This window comes from Neolamprologus multifasciatus, chromosome 18 (assembly GCF_963576455.1).
Source record: "Neolamprologus multifasciatus chromosome 18, fNeoMul1.2, whole genome shotgun sequence".
In the NCBI taxonomy this organism is placed as follows: domain Eukaryota; kingdom Metazoa; phylum Chordata; class Actinopteri; order Cichliformes; family Cichlidae; genus Neolamprologus; species Neolamprologus multifasciatus.
Window position 1 is genome coordinate 25,531,890 of NC_140456.1, and position 22,546 is coordinate 25,554,435.

The 22,546-nt window shown below is 40.2% G+C and overlaps 1 protein-coding gene across 15 annotated transcripts; it reads right to left on the reverse strand.

Moving 5' to 3' along the window:
• Positions 1–3,674: 3,674 nt before the first annotated feature.
• LOC146498094 (complement factor H-related protein 1-like) lies at positions 3,675–22,267 on the reverse strand. 15 transcript variants are annotated; one of them, XM_085139196.1, is made up of 16 exons: positions 22,008–22,266; positions 21,814–21,890; positions 21,524–21,712; positions 20,836–21,009; positions 20,567–20,746; positions 19,776–19,838; positions 19,653–19,694; positions 19,198–19,251; positions 19,054–19,080; positions 18,668–18,730; positions 18,524–18,550; positions 18,363–18,419; positions 17,944–18,105; positions 5,109–5,270; positions 4,012–4,040; positions 3,675–3,904 (listed from the first exon to the last, which is right to left on the reverse strand). In XM_085139196.1, the coding sequence occupies exons 2-16, from the start codon at positions 21,869–21,871 to the stop codon at positions 3,872–3,874; spliced, it is 1,320 nt and encodes a 439-aa protein (XP_084995322.1). In that variant the 5' UTR covers positions 21,872–21,890; positions 22,008–22,266; the 3' UTR covers positions 3,675–3,871. The 15 variants fall into 15 exon arrangements, with proteins under 15 accessions (XP_084995322.1, XP_084995321.1, XP_084995318.1 ...); XM_085139195.1 differs by lacking the exon at positions 5,109–5,270 and adding an exon at positions 13,743–13,904 and having other exon boundaries at positions 22,008–22,263; XM_085139192.1 differs by lacking the exons at positions 4,012–4,040; positions 5,109–5,270 and adding exons at positions 13,106–13,134; positions 13,743–13,904 and having other exon boundaries at positions 22,008–22,263.
• Between the last annotated feature and the right edge of the window lie 279 nt (positions 22,268–22,546).

The following is a 22,546-nucleotide window of genomic DNA, read 5'->3' on the forward strand; positions in this document are numbered from 1 at the left end:
TGTTGTCATTCAAAAAACTAAATTAAATATATAAACTGAATTTGATGTATATGCTGATTAAGTGGAAAAGGTTGTGAGCAACTTACTGTTTATTGGTATAAGACTGTTGTCTCTGTTATTTGAGTCAGAGGTGCTAGAAGATGCTGCAGGATACAGAGCAGATAACGCACATATACAGACAACACATCAGTCAGCTTCACTTTATAAACTTATTTGACTTATAAATCAGTCCTGCTGCCAGCTGTACCTCCCTGATATGTGATCACAGTGAATCATCCTGTCCCCAGTATCCTCTTCTGTCACAACACCCCTCTACATCTCCTCTTGCACCACATCCATGAGCTGAAGTCTTTCTCTTTTCTTCCTGCTTGGCAGCTCCATTTTCAACATCCTCTGTCCAGTATCTTCACTATCCCTCCTCTGCACATGTCCAAACCATCTCAGCCTTGCATCTTTGACTTTATGTCCTAACAGAACAACCTGAGCTGATAGACTCATCTCTAATCTTGTTCCTGGTCACTCCTGATGAAAATCCACTCTGATGCCATTTTCACTTCCTGCCTTTTTATCAGCGCCACCATGTTTAAACCACACCTCAGAGCTGGTTTCACAGTTCACCTCAGACAGTCATCTCGACCCACTCCACCCTGCATGCACTCTTCTTCTTATTTTGTGCACCGTCTGTTACTTTGGTTGACCCAAGGTATCTCTACTACTACTTCTGCTCCTTGCATCTTCACTTTTCCACCTGCATTATCAGTTCCTTTCTTGGCTCTGTATCGTCTGCTTTCTCTGGATCCACAAAGACACAGTGTAACTCCTTCTGACCTTTTCTATACTTCTCTATCAGCACTTTCAAATTAAACAATCTTTCTTGGTATGAAGCCGTGTTGCTGTTCACTGATAGCCACCTCTCTTTTTAACCTAGCTTCACTCTTTCCCACAGCTTCATGGTTTGGCTCATCAGCTTTATACCTTTATAGTTTCTGCACCCTTGTCACCGAAAATTAACCAACAATTTGCAAATCTTGTTTGTCAGTCAAAATAAAGAAAGATGTGTGAATGAGTGTTTTCAAAATATTGCTATAAGGTATTGTGCAATTTATTCAGCTGCTTCTAAAAGTATATCTAACATTGCTAACAAAGTTTACACACTACTTCAAATGACTGTAAGAAACATATATCTGTGTAGTAAGAAGCAATGATAATGTGGGTGATATATTCACTGTGTACATGACTCTAATGTGAGGATTAATGCAAGAAGTCAAAGTGATGCAGTTGAACCTTGGTGAGGTAAATAAAGTCACATTACTCCACCATTTTATTTTAAGCGAGCATCATTAAATTGCTAGGCTAGCATCGTGGTGAATGGAGGTGTAAGACTGGACTCATATTCTCTGCTCTAATACATCCCAAAGGTGTTCTGTCAGATTGAGGTCATGACTGTGAAGGTCAAAGTTGCTCATCTATGTCTTTATGGACCTTGCTTTCTGCACTGGTGCGCAGTCCTGTTCGAATAAGAAGCCTGTTCCATGAAACCTCTACGTGCTGTTCTTGAGCTGATCTAAAGCCGTCATGAAGGTTGGAGGTCTGTAACGATAAACTCTACAGAAAGTTGGTGACCTCTGCTGACTGTGTGCCTCAGCATTTGCTGACCCCTTCTGTGTTTTTACATGGTCTACCACTTTGTGGTTGAGTTGCTGTTGTTCCCAGTTGTTCCTAATTGTTGAATCATGAATCTGAACTCAACTGAGAAGTGAGACCTGAAGTTCTTAAGATGTTGTTCTGGGTTCTCGTGTGACTTCCTGCAAGGAACAGAAAAACAGAGGGGAACGGGGACAGTGAGAAAGGACATTTAAAAAGGAAAAAAAAATCTCCCGGATCACCTGTTGAGAGAAAAAGAAAGAAAAAAGAAAACAACATAATAAACACAGCACTATTGCATTAATCTAGCTAACAGTAAATAACAGTAAATACTAAATGTTGAATGTTGTTGTGCAGCACACAGGACTGACAGCGCACAATGTGCTTTGAGGTAGCAGCCAAGAAAGGTGTAGTTTGTGTCTGTGAACACCTGTGTGGATCAGCACACTTGCATTCAAAAGGTTTCTCCATGTAATGATCTGCTGGAGGGTGTGGGGAGCCGTAGACCCGTCCCCCAGGGCATGAAGCAGGTATGGAGGAGATCCAGGCCCCAGATATCCAGAGGTCCCAGAGTGCGAGAGCCCAAGGAGGACCACTGGAGGGGCATCCGTGCCACCCTCCTGCGAAGAGCTGAGGAGAGCCCCAGACGAGGGGTCACCCAGCAGCCACGGAGTGGAAGTCAGAGGGGGCTGCAGTGGCGTGCCCGCAGGCTCTGCCAGAGTGAACTGAGGCACAGGTCCAGAGGCCAGAGGCCTGAGGGCCCCCACAGCCCAGAAGAGGCCTGGCCAAGTTACAAGCGGCAGGCCGGTACATACCTGAGCGCCCAGCCCCAGACACCAATAACCACCAAATTGGAGTAAATCTTTCCTGTGAAGGTTCACCCATTTCTCAAATTCTAGACAAACCTTTTCTAGAAGAAACAGCTGAGAAACAAACTCACTGACATCTGTTTCTCAGCTGTTTCATCAGATCAGGACATGACATGTTTCTTGTCAGCCAGGTTCTATTTCAGTGATTTCTCGACCTGGTAGTAATCAGGTAAGCAGGCTGTGGCTTCTTGAAACTGAACTCACCTTTTGTGGTTAAAATGTGGTTAATTACTGTTTCATGGTTTAACAAGAGGAGCAATTACTTTTTCACACAGGGGCAGATAGATTTGAATAGCTTTATATCCCTTAATAAATGAAATCATCATTTACAAGCTGGATTTTGTATTTATTCAGGTTTGTTTGTTGAATATTACAAAAAAAACAAAAATACTTCGTCAAACCACTGTTCCTGCTTTTTTTTAACAATACAGTAATCCAGGGTTTACTCTAATAAAATGTAACCTGAGTCTAAGAAATCATTGTCCTGTTAACATAAATTGCAAATTGTAAATTCATGTCAAAAGTGTTGGGAAAAGTGGTTTTGTTATGACTTCTTCTCAAATGAGATACAGCAACTATTTCAGTCAGACTTCAGAGCTTTTCATAGTCCTGAAAAAGATTTGTTGAAGGTGATCGATTATGTGTCACATTAGATTCAGGAGATATCACAGCCCTCATTCTTTTGGACATTAGCTGCTTTCTGCTTTTGATATTGTGAATCACAAGAATCTTTGGGCTTGGCTCAAATGCTGGGTTGTATGTTTCTTGGACCAGGACACCGAATGAGGGTTTTTGTGCCGTCACAGACTGTTTGAAAATGTCAACCTGTGAGAACTGTTAACTGTGTAACAGTGGATCAGTGTGTGTATGACACGTTTCTCTGTGATACTGGAGTGCATCAACTTATCATCACCTCATCTGTAAAAATGAGTTCAGCCAACCTTCAGATGAAGCTGTTTTCTGCAGCTTGTATCCACAATCTCATTCTCTCGGTCACTAACCAAAGCCAACACCATCATGAAGTAAAACAAATCAATAAACTTGAGCTTGCGTGCTTACTATAATGTTTCCGTTATTGTTATTTATTGAACAACATTTTGATGTGCATAATAAAAGAACTGTTCTACGCAGTTAGTAGACAAAGCAATACAAAGACGTCTCTGATGATGAAACATTTTATTCAGACCTCAGCGAGCCATCGACACTTTATGGATTCAGTGTGCACATCATGTATTGAGTGCATGAAAAGGTCAAATCATTTATGGACAGTTTGGTGTTTAAAGAACAATCAGCCCCAAAACTGGACAAAGAAAAGAAACATGTTTCATTGTTGCTCTGCAGGTTCTGGTTGAAGTGTTTCAGACAGGTCCTCTGAATTCAAAGCAAGACTTCTGATTAAAACACAAACAAACAAACAACAGCTGAGTAAAAAACATCAAGCACATCTATTTCAAAGAAACTATATTTGTTTGAAAATAAATCAAAGAATAACACTTACATCATATTGAAGTTGATATGCATTACAACCTAAACAAAAAGCAGATAGTTTGTCAGTTAGCAGCTCAGATCCATAAACTTTATCAGTGAAGACTGATTCACTGCATTCAAAGATAAACCTACAGAGGAAAATCCTCTCTGTTCTTAAAGAGCCAGACTGCTTTTATTCCTCATGTTTTACTTTTATTCCATATTAACATTTGTTGAAGTTACTTCATTGTGTGTTTTGTAACCATAACAAACTGTTTTGTGGTGATTTGGGGGCAACTGGAACAAGTGTGGATGCTGCACACTAAATCACTTTGTTTCTGTGATAAAGAGTGAATCTCCGGCTTTGTGTGATGTGCTGGGACAAAGGCAGGTAGATGAGTTTGGCTGTTGGAAGCTGGGGACAACTCTACATACTACAACTATTAAATCCAGTTCTTTGTATTCTTTAACGGCCAAAAAAGACACAGCTCAAAGTGGTCTAACTCAAAAAATTATCTTTAATTTTACATATTCCAGAAAAGGGAGACTTAGCACAGAAACGCCCGCTCAAATCTGAAAAAACAGCAGCCAGTCTTGCTATATATTTTTGCAGCACTTCACACAGTTTCGATACAAACAACTCCTTATATGGTACAAGTTCCTCTTTTCTTTGTGTCTTACTTCCTGTGCAGCTTGCATTAACTTCCCCTTTCTGAGGTCTGTTGCCAGGGCAACCTGTCACCCTTTGTCTGAACTTAGTTTCACTCTCTGTCTGCTCCTCATATACTGCAGAAACTTGCAGTTTCCTGTCAGCCTGTGACCTAGTCAAGTCTGGGCCTCTCATAAAACAATCTAATCAGAAAATAAGCATTAAGAATATATATTTATTTCTTAACACAACATGAAGTGAATGTGTCATTCCTATAGACAAACATCAGCTGCAGCTTTTAACAAATCAGCAATGCTATTTCAGTATGTTCCTGCGTGGGGAATTTTTATTTATTTATTTTTCTTTCACTATTCCTCTTGTTTGTGTATCAGGTCCCAGAAAAGACATTTTCATACATGATTGCTGCTAAAGGAAAATAGAAACTGAAAGAGTTAAAATGTAAAGAGATAAATACTCACATCTGCCCAAATATATTGTTCTGTTAGCACACCGAACATGAATATATTTGTCTCTTTGGGTACAAGAAAAATGTTTTTCTTCCCCTTCCCGCATGTATTCAGGTTGAGCTGCTGCAAGACCATAACCAGCATATCTAGCAGGATCCACCACACAGAACGCTTCTGCAAAAACAACAACAAGTAAAAACAAACATAAGTAGAATTTTTAAGAACATTTTTAATAAACGTTTGGAGTGAAAAATATTTTTTAATACCTTCACAGGTGGGCAGTTTGGACCAGCTACCATCACCGTAACAACTCACAGTGTCTGGACCAGCTAGTTTGTAAAAGCCATTACACTGGTATTTCAAATACATTGGACCTTCTTCCACAACTGCAGCATTTTCAATGTATGGGTGGGCTCCACATGACTGAACTAAAATAAAAGAAAGTGAGTGTAAATAAATGATCATTGTGTACTCAGCTGTTTAGTTTTCCAAATCTATCAATTCCTGTACAACTTAGCCAACCAATCAAAATTAGTCATTTTTGCAGTGATCAACAATTCATTCATTCATTCATTAACCCTGGCTTCTAATTCCAACCAGCTGCTTGTTGTCATTCAAAAAACTAAATTGAATATATAAACTGAATTTGATGTTTATGCTGATTAAGTGGAAAAGGTTGTGAGCAACTTACTGTTTATTGGTATAAGACTGTTGTCTCTGTTATTTGAGTCAGAGGTGCTAGAAGATGCTGCAGGATACAGAGCAGATAACGCACATATACAGACAACACATCAGTCAGCTTCACTTTATAAACTTATTTGACTTATAAATCAGTCCTGCTGCCAGCTGTACCTCCCTGATATGTGATCACAGTGAATCATCCTGTCCCCAGTATCCTCTTCTGTCACAACACCCCTCTACATCTCCTCTTGCACCACATCCATGAGCTGAGGTCTTTCTCTTTTCTTCCTGCTTGGCAGCTCCATCTTCAACATCCTCTGTCCAATATCTTCACTATCCCTCCTCTGCACATGTCCAAACCATCTCAGCCTTGCATCTTTGACTTTATGTCCTAACTGAACAACCTGAGCTGATGAACTCATCTCTAATCTTGTTCCTGGTCACTCCTGATGAAAATCCACTCTGATGCCACTTCCACTTCCTGCCTTTTTATCAGCGCCACCATGTTTAAACCACACCTCAGAGCTGGTTTCACAGTTCACCTCAGACAGTCATCTCCACCCACTCCACCCTGCATGCACTCTTCTTCTTATTTTGTGCACCGTCTGTTACTTTGGTTGACCCAAGGTATCTCTACTACTACTTCTGCTCCTTGCATCTTCACTTTTCCACCTGCATTATCAGTTCCTTTCTTGGCTCTGTATCGTCTGCTTTCTCTGGATCCACAAAGACACAGTGTAACTCCTTCTGACCTTTTCTATACTTCTCTATCAGCACTTTCAAAGTAAACAATCTTTCTTGGCATGAAGCCGTGTTGCTGTTCACTGATAGCCACCTCTCTTTTTAACCTAGCTTCACTCTTTCCCACAGCTTCATGGTTTGGCTCATCAGCTTTATACCTTTATAGTTTCTGCACCCTTGACACCGAAAATTAACCAACGATTTGCAAATCTTGTTTGTCAGTCAAAATAAAGAAAGATGTGTGAATGAGTATTTTCAAAATATTGTTATAAGGTGTATATATATACATACATATATATATATATATATATATATATATATATATATATATATATATATATATATTATAAAGAGAATAAATACATGTTTTAATGCTTCCTCTTCCTGCAGGTTGAGAGGAGTTATTGTTACAAACTTGTCAATAATGGTGCTTAAATGCTCTTCTGTGAAGATCAACTCACACCATTGATCTGTACTACATGGCTATTGTATTATTATAACATTATGTTATAGTGTGTCAAGAATTCTAATGCATGTCCACTTACTGCAGGTCGGGCCTTGTGTCCAGCTTCCTTGTGTACAAACAGATTTTTTGTTGTGTGCTCCCTCTGCAGTGTATCCATCCTCACACTCATACTGCACTTCTGAACCTGCAGCAAACACTTCCTGGTAGTCCTGATGAACGATGACTGCATGGGGGATTTTAGGAGGCACACTGCACGCATTCATGCTTTCTGTAAAATTAGTTTAAGACTTTATTAATCCCAGAGCAGGGCCGTTTGTTTGTAACTTATTCACAGGATCAAACCCACAAAACCTACAGTCCTTAAACACTAATCATAAAAACTTTTGCGTTGAGTCATGGATCAAAGAACAGTGAGGACCTGAAAACAAAAACTACATAAAATGCCTTTATTAACAGCATTGGTCTCAAATTTGTTCTGTGTTGTCCAGTATTCATTTTGTTGACCAATAATTTTCATCATAGTGTGCAGACTGTGGTGTCTAACCAGATACTTACAGATACTTTACAGTTAATCCAAAATACTGCAGCAAGAGTACTATCAGGGACTAGAAAGAACCATCATACTTCTCCTGTATCATCTTCACTTTATTGGCTCCTTTAAAATGCAGAATTAAATTTGAAACTCCTCTCCTCACATACTAGATTTAGGCTGCTGGAGAATTTCATGTGATGTGAACTTTTATTCTTTTGTCACCACTTTCCGCTCCCTGTTCCTGCTGTAAGTACTAAATCTTTTGTTTTTTCTCTCATTGTCCTCGTCTCTTTATGTCGTCTTTTCTTCTCTCCCCCCACCATTCCAGTAAAATAATGAATTCTTCCTTCCCAAGTCTTGCTCGCTGCTCATCATCTGATTGTTGTTCTGAAGCCATCCATCCATCACTAATTTTCCATCTAAGGCAGGATGGATCCATTATTCAGGCTGGTAGGGTCTACTGATGTTTTCTCAGCCTACTTTGGGTCCCATCATTTAAACACCAAAGCCTAATATTGTTGGGGACCACAGCTGACCATTTTCTACAGACTGCTTCCAGCAGGTTAATGTGCTCAATGTTAAATCTGCAAATCTGCAGCAGTTGTGTTAGGTGATACTAACATGTCAATATGGCCACAATTTCTAAAGAATGTTTGCCGCACCTTATTATTTTTTAAACGAGGTGAATTATCTTTAAAATTTCACATAGGTTTCAATCAGATTCTGAAAAATCAGCAATGTTGGAATTTTCTTTTGATTCTGGCATGTAATCAATATTATATTCTTTTAAAAGTTAACATAAAATGTAGTCTTTGTGACAGTCATAGAAACAGTCATAATTCTGACAGTTATATCTTTATCTTTATCTCCTGATCAGTGAGGACACTCTATCACACTGACAGTAAAAACAGTGTCACGGTCCTGGGTCAGTGACCCAGTGTTTTGAGTTTCTTGTGCCTCTGAGTTTTTTGTATTATGTTCTTAGTTCTCTTTGTTGTCCCAGCTTATTCTTTAGTGTAGTGTCTTAGTTCGGTTTTCTTGTATTCTGTTTAGTTCTCTGAGTATTTAGTAGCTGCCCTCTGTGTCTCTTTGTTGTTGGTGTTGTCTGTGTTTCTTAGTTGCTCTGTCTCCCCTAGTCTAGTTTGCGTCTGTGCTACTTCCTGTTTTACTTTGAAGGTCTGTGTCTCATGTGAGTGTATCCTACTTTGCTTCCTTGTCTCGTCAGTTCTGATTTCTCCCAGCTGTGCCCTCCTTCTGTGTCTCATTCCCCTCGTTACTTCCCAGTGTATTTAAACCCTGTGTTTCTCTGAGTCAGTGTTGCGTCGTCACTGCTGTGTGGATCTCCCTGTAAGTTTTAGGTTGTTGGTTCCCAGTTTAGTTTAGTTTGGTTTGGTTTGTATGTTTTTTCCTGCCAGCCAATAAAGCTGTGACTTTGAGATAACACCTTGAGTCTGAGCGCCTGCATTTTGGGTCCTACTCGTGCCTGCCACACAGCCTACTATGACAGAACGATGCGACACAGACCTTTAAAGTAAAACAGGAATTAGCATAGACGCAAACTAGACTAGGGGAGACAGAGCAACTAAGAAACACAGACAACACCAACAACAAAGAGACACAGAGGGCAGCTACTAAATACTCAGAGAACTAAACAGAATACAAGAAAACCGAACTAAGACCCTACACTAAAGAATAAGCTGGGACAACAAAGAGAACTAAGAACATAATACAAAAAACTCAGAGGCACAAAAAACTCAAAACACTGGGTCACTGACCCAGGACCGTGACAAAAAACAGGCTCATTGTGTCTGTGTAGGTTCTCAGTCATCCAGGTTATGGCAGTTTAAGGAGCTTGGAAAGAAGGCGACTAGATTTCTTTACGTTAGTGAAACACATAAAAAAAAATCTGACACATTAAAATTTTAAACTGATATTGGCATTATATCCAATAATGCCAATATCAGTTTGAAACACATAATAAAATAAATAATAACTAATAAAACAAATAATAATCTGATAAATTAGAATTTTAAACTGATATTGGCATTAAATTAAAAGTCACATAAAGTAAAAAGGAGTTCATTCTAACTTACTGTCTAATGAAATCTGTGCAAAAGTATTTCAACCAAGACAAACAAGAAAAGAAAGAAGAGCTATTGGCAGGACTTACCTATACACTGTGGCTGATGAGACCATTTTCCATTGTGACATGTGCTGGTTGCCCACCAACCCTTCATTGCTAGCGTACGTCCTTCGTTGCAGGTGTAGCTCAGCTTGGTGCCCTGAGAGTAAGTCTCTTGCTTTGGGGCAAAGAAGCCACCGTCCAGTGTGGGAGCATCACAGGCCTGTGTGGTGCTCTGTGCTGAAACACAACAATGAAGTAAGAGCAAAACATTATCAACCAGTGTAAATGTTTGTCTGTGAAGTTACTTGTTGTTCTCACCGTGCAGCACTCCAGGAAACCAAAGAAGAGCAAATGCAAAATATTTGATGCACATTTTTAAATCGTCCAACGACAAAGCAGCACCAGCAGTTAAAGGTAATCCACATGAGAACCAGCTACTTATCACAACTGTCACCCAAATGTTTGTGCAATCACCTTGGCCCTTCCAATTTTGTGGGATGGAAAAAAGTTCGTACACATTCAAAACAACTTTTGAGAAAGAACGTGGAAAAAAAATACTGTTTTCCCACAAACGTTTACTCAAATATGTGGTCACATTTTTTTTTTTATTGAGGTTCTTTTTAAACATGAAGAAAAGAAATATGGGAAAAATCTCAGCAACATCTATTTTTCATTGATTTTATTCATTACACATTGGTTCGTATGTTTGGAGCAGTTTTGAGCATTTTCCCTGAAGCCAACAAGAATCATTTACTTTGAAACATCAAATCAATGAAACTATTTACAGTCCAAATTTCAAAGTCACTTCCCGGACTCGATGGATCAGAGGCTGTATGTTTGACCTGATTGTGCAGTTTATTCAGCTGCTTCTAAAAGTATATCTAACATTGCTAACATTTTTATGGTTTCCATCAAAGTTTACACACTACTTCAAATGACTGTAAGAAACATATATCTGTGTAGTAAGAAGCAATGATAATGTGGGTGATATATTCACTGTGTACATGACTCTAATGTGAGGATTAATGCAAGAAGTCAAAGTGATGCAGTTGAACCTTGGTGAGGTAAATAAAGTCACATTACTCCACCATTTTATTTTAAGCGAGCATCATTAAATTGCTAGGCTAGCATCGTGGTGAATGGAGGTGTAAGACTGGACTCATATTCTCTGCTCTAATACATCCCAAAGGTGTTCTGTCAGATTGAGGTCATGACTGTGAAGGTCAAAGTTGCTCATCTATGTCTTTATGGACCTTGCTTTCTGCAAGGAACAGAAAAACAGAGGGGAACGGGGACAGTGAGAAAGGACACTTAAAAAGAAAAAAAAATCTCCCGGATCACCTGTTGAGAGAAAAAGAAAAAAAAGAAAACAACATAATAAACACAGCACCATTCCATTAATCTAGCTAACAGTAAATAAGAGTAAATACTAAATGTTGAATGTTGTTGTGCAGCACACAGGACTGACAGCGCACAATGTGCTTTGAGGTAGCAGCCAAGAAAGGTGTAGTTTGTGTCTGTGAACACCTGTGTGGATCAGCACACTTGCATTCAAAAGGTTTCTCCATATAATGATCTGCTAGAGGGTGTGGGGAGCCGTAGACCCGTCCCCCAGGGCATGAAGCAGGTATGGAGGAGATCCAGGCCCCAGATATCCAGAGGTCCCAGAGTGCGAGAGCCCAAGGAGGACCACTGGAGGGGCATCCGTGCCACCCTCCTGCGAAGAGCTGAGGAGAGCCCCAGACGAGGGGTCACCCAGCAGCCACGGAGTGGAAGTCAGAGGGGGCTGCAGTGGCGTGCCCGCAGGCTCTGCCGGAATGAACTGAGGCACAGGTCCAGAGGCCAGAGGCCTGAGGGCCCCCACAGCCCAGAAGAGGCCTGGCCAAGTTACGAGCGGCAGGCCGGTACATACCTGAGCGCCCAGCCCCAGACACCAATAACCACCAAATTGGAGTAAATCTTTCCTGTGAAGGTTCACCCATTTCTCAAATTCTAGACAAACCTTTTCTAGAAGAAACAGCTGAGAAACAAACTCACTGACATCTGTTTCTCAGCTGTTTCATCAGATCAGGACATGACATGTTTCTTGTCAGCCAGGTTCTATTTCAGTGATTTCTCGACCTGGTAGTAATCAGGTAAGCAGGCTGTGGCTTCTTGAAACTGAACTCACCTTTTGTGGTTAAAATGTGGTTAATTACTGTTTCATGGTTTAACAAGAGGAGCAATTACTTTTTCACACAGGGGCAGATAGATTTGAATAGCTTTATATCCCTTAATAAATGAAATCATCATTTACAAGCTGGATTTTGTATTTATTCAGGTTTGTTTGTTGAATATTACAAAAAAAACAAAAATACTTCGTCAAACCACTGTTCCTGCTTTTTTTTAACAATACAGTAATCCAGGGTTTACTCTAATAAAATGTAACCAGAGTCTAAGAAATCATTGTCCTGTTAACATAAATTACAAATTGTAAATTCATGTCAAAAGTGTTGGGAAAAGTGGTTTTGTTATGACTTCTTCTCAAATGAGATACAGCAACTATTTCAGTCAGACTTCAGAGCTTTTCATAGTCCTGAAAAAGATTTGTTGAAGGTGATCGATTATGTGTCACATTAGATTCAGGAGATATCACAGCCCTCATTCTTTTGGACATTAGCTGCTTTCTGCTTTTGATATTGTGAATCACAAGAATCTTTGGGCTTGGCTCAAATGCTGGGTTGTATGTTTCTTGGACCAGGACACCGAATGAGGGTTTTTGTGCCGTCACAGACTGTTTGAAAATGTCAACCTGTGAGAACTGTTAACTGTGTAACAGTGGATCAGTGTGTGTATGACACGTTTCTCTGTGATCCTGGAGTGCATCAACTTATCATCACCTCATCTGTAAAAATGAGTTCAGCCAACCTTTAGATGAAGCTGTTTTCTGCAGCTTGTATCCACAATCTCATTCTCTCGGTCACTAACCAAAGCCAACACCATCATGAAGTAAAACAAATCAATAAACTTGAGCTTGCGTGCTTACTATAATGTTTCCGTTATTGTTATTTATTGAACAACATTTTGATGTGCATAATAAAAGAACTGTTCTACGCAGTTAGTAGACAAAGCAATACAAAGACGTCTCTGATGATGAAACATTTTATTCAGACCTCAGCCAGCCATCGACACTTTATGGATTCAGTGTGCACATCATGTATTGAATGCATGAAAAGGTCAAATCATTTATGGACAGTTTGGTGTTTAAAGAACAATCAGCCCCAAAACTGGACAAAGAAAAGAAACATGTTTTGTTGTTGCTCTGCAGGTTCTGGTTGAAGTGTTTCAGACAGGTCCTCTGAATTCAGAGCAAGACTTCTGATTAAAACACAAACAAACAAACAACAGCTGAGTAAAAAACATCAAGCACATCTATTTCAAAGAAACTATATTTGTTTGAAAATAAATCAAAGAATAACACTTACATAATTTTGAAATTCATTTCCATTACAACCTAAACAAGAAGCAGATAGTTTGTCAGTTAGCAGCTCAGATTCATAAACTTTATCAGTGAAGACTGATTCACTGCATTCAAAGATAAACCTACAGAGGAAAATCCTCTCTGTTCTTAAAGAGCCAGACTGCTTTTATTCTTCATGTTTTATTTTTATTCCATATTAACATTTGTTGAAGTTACTTCATTGTGTGTTTTGTAACCATAACAAACTGTTTTGTGGTGATTTGGGGACAACTGGAACAAGTGTGGATGCTGCACACTAAATCACTTTGTTCCTGTGATAAAGAGTGAATCTCCTGCTTTGTGTGATGTGCTGGGACGAAGGCAGGTAGATGAGTTTGGCTGTTGGAAGCTGGGGACAACTCTACATAATACAACATGAAGTGGATGTGTCATTCCTATAGACAAACATCAGCTGCAGCTTTTAACAAATCAGCAATGCTATTTCAGTATGTTCCTGTGTGGGAAATGTTTATTTATTTATTTTTCTTTCACTATTCCTCTTGTTTGTGTATCAGGTCCCAGAGAAGAAATTTTCATACATGATTGCTGCTAAAGGAAAATAGAAACTGAAAGAGTTAAAATGTAAAGAGATAAATACTTACATCTGGACAAATATATTCTTCTGTTAGCACACCGAACATAAATATATCTGTCTCTTTGGGTACAAGAAAAATGTTTTTCTTCTCCTTCCCGCATGTATTCAGGTTGACCTGCTGCAAAACTATAACCAGCATATCTAGCAGGATCCACCACACAGAACGCTTCTGCAAAAACAACAACAAGTAAAAACAAACATAAGAAGAGTCAAAGGAGCTTGCAAAGAAAAGCATCTGGAATTCTTTAACTTGCTTGAAGACGTTTCACCTCTTATCCAAGAAGCTTCTTCAGTTCTAAGGTCAAATGGCGGAGAGTCCCAGATTTAAACCCAGTGGGAGTTTTCCCCCCAAAGGACAAAAGGACCCCCCTTTGACTATGATGACCTGGATAACTGAGAACCTTCACAGACATATTGCCGTACATTTTGGGAGGAACACCCTTCAACTGGTGCGGGAGTATGAAAGGGAATCAAGGAAACTAGCGGATTATAGGAACCATCTCCATTTCAACCTAAGATGCCGACAAAGCAGAGTTGTTCCTAAGAGCCTGCGCCTTGGATCCACTGTCAGGGGATACAGAGCAGACTTGATTCTACAGAGAGCACAAAGTCAGCTTTTAAGTGAAAGGATAAGACAGGTCCATTTCACTATAGATGCCCTCCAGATCAAGATCAGCCAGACTCTGCAGGAACAGGAAACCCTTCCACCCTCTCCAATCTTAGAAGAGGTTTACAAGTTTGTGGACTTGTAGGCTCAGTGGGCCCAACACTCAAAAGGAAAAGAAAGACAACGCAGGAAATTTCACACCTTGCTTTCAAAAACACACACTTCTCATTCTGAATCTGAACCTACACAACTCAGGGAAGAAAACACACCTGAAGACAGTCAGGAGAAATGGGTAAAGAACTTTTCAGACTGGAATCTCACTGAACCTGAAAAGAGAGTATTAGCCAAAGGACTCAAGTTTGCCATTTCCCCGCAACAGTTGCCCATAGTGGACCTCATCACAGCAACAGAATCTGCCATACGGATTAATAAATTATCACAGACGGAAGCAGAGCAAATCAGGATGAAAGTCTCAGCCACCCTCTCCAGTGCCAAAGTCCCTCCGTCCAACCTCACAATACAGGAAAAGAAGGCCGTCGCTTCCCTGAGCAAAGACCACAACATCACTGTTTTACCAGCTGATAAGGGAAGATGCACCGTGGCCCTAAACACTACAGATTACCATACAAAGATCACTACGCTCCTCAGTGACAACAATACCTACGAAGCCTTAAAGCGAGACCCCACAAGCAGCTACAAAAAGAAAGTTATAGCTTGCCTTCAAGAATCATTGACCGCCTTACATATCACCGCCTTTACCCAGGGGATGCCATACCCTGCATTTACCGACTTCCTAAAATCCACAAGGAAACTGTCCCACTCAGACCCATAGTCAGTAGCATAAACTCAGCCACTTATAACATTGCGAAACACCTTGCTACCATCCTTGCACCTCTCGTGGGGAACACCCCACACCACATCAAGAACTCCACCGACTTCACTGACAAGGTCCAGAAACTTACCCTGGATCCAGATGAAACCATGGTGTTCTTTGATGTAGTCTCTCTCTTCACGTGCATACCCACCACGGAGGCAGTGGAGACTGTCAGAAAACGACTACAAGAAGACAACTCCTTGGAGGACAGGACCAACTTCCCACCCGACCAGATCTGCACACTGTTAGACCTCTGCCTTACCACTACATACTTCAAATACAACGAAGGCTATTACAGACAAAAACATGGCTGTGCCATGGGCTCCCCCGTGTCACCTATTGTAGCCAACCTTTACATGGAGGAAGTGGAAAGGAAGGCTCTTGGCTCTTTCAAAGGAAGAGTACCCAGCCACTGGTACAGATATGTAGACGACACCTGGGTCAAAATCAAGACACAAGAAGTGGAATCCTTCACTGCGCACATCAACGCTGTGGATAAAAACATCAAGTTCACCAGGGAAGACACAAAGGACGACTGTTTGCCTTTCCTGGACTGCGCTGTGCACATTGAAGAGAATGGCAACCTCAACATCGAAGTTTACTGGAAGCCCACACACACGGACCAGTACCTCCTCTTTGACTCCCATCACCCTCTGGAACACAAACTTGGAGTGATTAGGACCCTACACCACCGGGCAGAACATGTTCCCTCTAAGCCTGAAGGGAAAAAGAAGGAACACACACATGTAAAGGAAGCACTCAAAACGTGCGGCTATCCTAATTGGGCATTCTTAAAGTCAGCAAAGAGGCACAGAAAAGAAGATCAGACACCAGCGAAGGAGGATAAGAAAGACGCAACAACATTGGGGAGTAACGGAATACATGTACCGCCGTTACGTATTTAAAATACAAAATATGAGTAACTGTATTCCGTTACAGTTACCGTTTAAAAAGGTGGTATTTAGAATACAGTTACTTTGTTGAAATAAATGGATTACACAGCGGTATTTTCCTGTTTCATATTGTGGCGGGTCAGGACTGTTTGGGTTTTGTTTGACACCTACTTCTGTTGTTCCAGGCGGCAGAGTTATGGTTGCCATGGTTACAGGGTGACGCTCTCTCTCTCTCTGCGTGTTTCCTGGGTGAGAGAGGCCTTTTTGTTGTTGTTGTGCTAAGCTAACAGGCAGAATGCTACAGGTATAGCTCTAAAGAATGTAGCATCATGGGCAGTGTAGTCCGTGCTGCAGGGAGAATGGACTGCCATACACGTTATGTGTCTGTGAGCGAGGGAGGGAGAAAAAGGAAAAGTACGAGCTGTCATCGAGCAGAAACGGGAGCTGGAAGCATGTAAATATAATAATAACCGCTGCAGCCAAGAAGAGAGCCTGACGAGCCCAGCTGTAAGTAAGCTATTAAGACTCGACTGTACACCGTGTTCGTGTTTTCCTCTGAAACAATAAGTTCCGTTGGAGCAGCCTTTCAACGCCTCTCTCTGTCTCTGCTAGCAAAGTTGACCCAGACAACAAAGTAAAGCTAGTTTTCAGCTACGAGCCGACACAGAACCCACCGTATTAGCCAGAGGTCCCTTTACTATGGTTCGGAGCCGCGGACCTTCAGTAACAGTAATAAATCACAGCAATAGTACATTCATGTAGTTGTAAACAGCATGATAATATATTAAGTAATCCAAAGTATTCAGAATACGTTACTCTCATTGAGTAACGTAACGAAATACGTTACAGAATACATTTTGGGGCATGTATTCTGTATTCTGTAATGGAATACATTTTAAAAGTAACCTTCCCAACACTGTCCCCTATGTAGCCGGTGTATCAGAGAAACTCAGGAGAGTTTTCTCCAAGCATGACATCCCGGTACATTTCAGACCCAGCAACACACTCAGACAAAAACTGGTTCACCCGAAAGACAAAACTCCAAAACACAGACTTAACAATGTGGTGTATGCTGTACAGTGCAGCGAGGAATGCCCAGACCTCTACATCGGAGAGATCAAACAGCCACTTCACAAGCGCATCAAAGACCTTCAAAGACCTCTGCTCTTCTGTGCACAACACAGAAGAGCCGCCTCCACAGGACAAGACTCAGCAGTCCATCTGCATCTTAAGGATAAAGGACACTCTTTCGAGGATGCCAGTGTTCACATTTTGGACAGAGAGGACAGATGGTTTGAAAGAGGAGTGAAAGAAGCCATCTATGTCCACTGTGAGCGACCATCTTTGAACAGAGGCGGTGGTTTACGACACCAACTCTCTGCCATCTATAATCCAGTTTGAGTTCCCTCCCCAGATGCCTTAACGCCCACTCACATCCTGGGCCATCTGACCTCAGGAATTCGCATGATAAGGTGAGGTCAGGTTTCACAATGAGCTCACCCGAAACTCTGGCTGATTGGGACCCACACCCAGTTTCACACCTTGGCTCATGTGATTAGAGGATCATCAGGGGGTCCTTTTGTCCCTCTTTGGGGGGATACTACCACTGGGTTTAAATCTGGGACTCTCCACCATTTGACCTTAGAACTGAAGAAGCTTCTTGGATGAGAGGTGAAACGTCTTCAAGCAACTTAAAGAAGTCCAGACGCTTTTCTTTGCAAGCTCCTTAGACTACGATGACCTGGATGACTGAGAACCTTCACAGACAAACATAAGAAGTTTTTTTGAGAACATTTTTAATAAACTTTTGGAGTAAAAATTTATTTTCATATACCTTCACAGGTGGGTAGTTTGGACCAGCTACCATCACCATAACAACTCACAGTGTCTTGACCAGCTAGTTTGTAAAAGCCATTACACTGGTATTTTAAATACATTGGACCTTCTGCCACAACTGCAGCATTTTCGATGAATGGGTGGGCTCCACATGACTGAACTAAAATAAGAGAAAGTGAGTGTAAATAAATGATCATTGTGTACTCAGCTGTTTAGTTTTTGTAATCTTTGAATTCCTGTACAACTTACCCACATGAATCATTATTGCAGTGATCAACAAGTTTTATTCATTCATTCATTAACGCTGGCTTCTTATTCCAATCCAGCTGCTTGTTGTCATTCAAAAAACTAAATTAAATATATAAACTGAATTTGATGTATATGCTGATTAAGTGGAAAAGGTTGTGAGCAACTTACTGTTTATTGGTATAAGACTGTTGTCTCTGTTATTTGAGTCAGAGGTGCTAGAAGATCCTGCAGGATTCAGAGCAGATAACACACATATACAGACAACAGATCAATTAGCTTCACTTTATAAACTTCTTTGACTTATAAATGAGTCTTGCTGCCAGCTGTACCTCCGTGATGTCCAGTAGTTCCTCTGCCTGATGAGAACAGATAACTCATTAGTTATATGGTACATGCTGCATAGATTTCATAGAGACATTGGACTGCAAGGCAAATACACACTCATTCATATCTGATTCATGTCTAAAACCTACCTCCACCTGAAGGTTGTCCCCCACTGACAGCAGGGTCATGCTGTCCTGTGCCCGTTCCTCCCCCTGGTTGGTGACAAGAAAACATGTTAGGTATTAATCACATACAGATTACATCATGTTAATCTGGTCATTTAAAAATCTGTTTTGTTTAGATTGTTTCCTTCACTGTAAAACAAAATAAAAAATCAGTCAAATCTATTGTTTGGAATGATTTATTCAGGTATCCACATTTGTGTAAAACAGTGTTACTTTATATAAAGTATCACTTTATAATCTTGTTTGATTTTCACTTCTTTCTGATACAGAGCCATAATTTTCCCATCATGTTTTTGAAAAGGTAAAAAGTTTAAATTGTAAATCAGACTGCATCCCGCTGCCAGCCGTACCTCCCTGATGTCCAGTAGTTCCTCTGCCTGATGAGAACAGATAACTCATTAGTTATGTGGTACATGCTGCATAGATTTCATAGAAACATTGGACTGCGAGGCAAATACACACTCATTCATATCTGATTCATGTCTAAAACCTACCTCCACCCGAAGGTTGTCCCCCCCTGACAGCAGGGTCGTGCTGTCCTCTGCCCACTGGTTGGTGACAAGAAGAGGTCACAGCACAAACAGCAAAAGTTCATATTTTTAACCTACTCATTTAAGGTGTGAGATTTATTCAGGTTTTCCTTCAGGTATCTATGTAAAAATGTAATGGGCTGGAAGCACGAAGGGCTGCTTTATTAAGATGAGAGTAATGACATGATAATTTAGAGCTTCCTCAGATCTGTGATAAGGGTTGGGATGAAAATTGAAGCCAAATAATCTGCAAAGTGTTTGAAATTTACTAGTTTCCGTTTTCTTTTTTTAATGCTTGTTTTGCAAGTCTTGTTTCTAAATCAAAAATGAGAGTCAAAAATAAATATCTGTGTCCAAAAATGCTGCAATGATCTGAGAGATGAGATGACCGGATCCACTAATTAATATGTTTCACTTACCCTCCGGTTGTTTACCACTGCCAGCTCCACTTTCTCTTCTGTCTAAATGAAAAACATGCTTTAGATTTAAAGTCAACATAAACACAGAGATGAGGTGCACGAACAAAATGATTAAAAAAGTACCTCCCCCCTCAGGCTGGACGTTTGCGTCTGATGCAGGGGGTCCCTGATCTGCTGATGATTCGCCTGCAGAACCGAAGAAATTATTGAGACTATTCAGCTTAAAAGCAGCTTTAATGCTAACGTGCTCTGTCACATAAACTGTTGTTTACCTGCTGACTTGCAAATGAATTCAGAGCACAATTCAGGTAACAGTGGCAATCTTATCAGATTTATTCTCATATTTTATACAAATTGTCAAACAAGACAAAAGTCCTACATCATTTCAGTTACTGCTGATAAAAGGTGTGGTTGTCATCCTATATAAACTAAGCAGCCCATGTATTAAAAAAAGAAGAAAAAAGTAAATCTGCCCTGTTACGATGCTAGCAGACTGTTGCCAAAGTAAAGTTTAATGTCTCTGAGACCTGGACTGCATTTATATAATTATATGGATTTTTATTTTTTCCACTTTCAATTTAGTGAGACCTTGTTGTATTTATTGGGAAGTTTTTGTTTTGTCTGTTTGTTTGTTTTGGATTGCAGGGTTCATTTTTATTGTCATAAGCAGAAATAAATATTCTTGCAGGTCATTTGTCATTTTGCAACATTTGATCAACCTGCACCAGGAAAAAGTAAACAAAAAGCTGTCCCAAAGTGCAACGGCAATTTCAAAAGCCAATAATTCAGTTTCTGAATCTCTTCTGATTAACGTACATATAGAAACTGGTTCCTTATAAACTTTTGTAACATTGTTTTAAGTTTTAGAAAGGTGAGAAAAACATAAAATTAAAGGGTATTTTTTACACACTTACTGCATGTTGGCCCTTCATTCCATTGTCCACCTTTACAAATGATGATCTCGTTGCCCTTTCGAGTATAACCTTCTTCACATTCATACTCCACTTTTGAACCTGCAGAAAACACCTCCTGGTATTGATGAATTATGACTGCATGAGAGATTTTTGGAGGCTCACTGCATGAATCGCTCCTTCCTGTGAGGAACAAAAAAACCTGTCATTACAAGCCGACTGATGAAGGTGGTGAGAAAGTGATTTGTTTGTGTGGGATCTGGCAGACTTACTCTCACAGACAGGCAAAGGGCTCCAGGTTCCATTTCTACACGTGGGGCTACGGTTGCCTTTGAGTACATATCCATCGTCACATTGTACCATAAAGTCCTGTTCTATGTACCAACCCTCTTCTGCTTTATCATATTTTCCATGAGGTATTGTTGGGGGGAGGCAGGCATTTTCATCTGAAGAAGATAAAAAACAACAAACTCGTTTGATGACTTTCTTTAAACTGTATTTTACTTGTTTTCATATTATTCTTGTCCTCTAATTGATTCAAGATTCTTTATTTGTCACATGCATAGTTATACGACTACAGCACACAGTGAAATGTATCCTGACACGCTCCTCGACTGTTCTGATTTAGGACCCTGTTCTGTAAACAGAAGAAAGTAATATCACCCGTCAGACTCACACTAAGCTATCAAGCAAACATTGCTGGGTTTGGTATGCATTACATTACTGTGTGGTTTTAAATATTATACTACATATTAGAGTACAATTTAATAAAACAAATAACAAATAAGGATAATTTTTTATGGCTTCAAACTGAATGCATTACTTCTTTCATACAACAGCATCACTCCACATTGTTCTTTTAATGACCAGCTAACCAATGGTATTGAATAAAGTTTGCACTCCTGCAGATTTGTAGCGTCTAACTGAAACTAATTTGTTGAGATATTACTGAACACTTACCTATACACTGTGGTTTATGAACCCAATTCCCATTTTCACATCTGCTTGTCGCCCACCAACCCTCCACCACCGGTTTCCGTCCAGAATCACAAGCGTAAGTGAGCTCTGCTTTATTAAAGTAAGTCTCTTCATCAGGGACATAATAACCCCCATTCAGCACAGGAGCCCTGCAGACATTTTCATTTTGTGCTGAAAAAGTGATAAACAAGTAAGCAACTAGAGGAAAATGCACTTTTTAAAAATGTGTTTTTAAGTATAAAAATAGCAGGAAGTGAATTTAATAGTCTTACCATGCCTCACTCCTGCAAACCAAATCAGAAGCACAAATCCAAGATAGCGCGCACACATCCTGTCAGGCGCTCAAATACTGCAGAGTAATGCAACAAACATGAGAGCGCAGAGACGAGATAAAATCAGAGGTGGTTAATAATTATTTAAGGAAATTCCCCCAAAATGTAACCATGCCTCTGGCATCATGCCGTACCTCTGCCCACATGCCCAAATGGAGCAAGCATCTAAAATCCAGTAAACTGGAGGGAAAAGTCAAACCTGTAGAGTTACATTTTTTCTTCCTTCAAATTGATTTCAGACGCACAGGAAAACTGTACGAGGAGGACTGTACTGACCAGCATTGCAAAAATACTTGCTTCTGTACAATTATAGCTGCAGACTCTCTGTGCACCTTTAGTTTGAGCTTCTAATTTCTAATTTAATGTTGACTTTTGGTTTTATAACTGTAACGGCAGCGTGTCTCTGTGTGTTTGTATGTGTGTGTGTGTGTGTGGTGGGCTGGGTTACTCTATATATCGTCCAGGATTCAGCCTTGTTTGGAACAGCTCTCACAACAGTTTGTTTAGAGTGCGCATTTCAAAATGATTTCCCGGACTGCCGTGTTCAGAGGTCACTGTTTTGTTGTTTTGAAATACCAAACACAGCCAAGCCAAAGGTCAGGCTGGAGTAACGCAGGTGAAAGGCAAAAAAAGTGAAAACATGTTATAAAATAAGGAGGAATAATGATTTAGG

What these genes read in the sequence shown, in the direction of transcription:
- LOC146498094 (XM_085139196.1), bottom strand. Translation starts at nt 21,871, where the DNA reads ATGTGTGCGCGCTATCTTGGATTTGTGCTTCTGATTTGGTTTGCAGGA. An exon ending in CCCTTTGCCTGTCTGTGAGA is followed by an intron (nt 20,747 to 20,835) that starts GTAAGTCTGCCA and finishes TGTTCCTCACAG; the next exon opens with GAAGGAGCGATTCATGCAGT. An exon ending in AACTACTGGACATCACGGAG is followed by an intron (nt 18,420 to 18,523) that starts GTACAGCTGGCA and finishes TGAATCCTGCAG; the next exon opens with GATCTTCTAGCACCTCTGAC.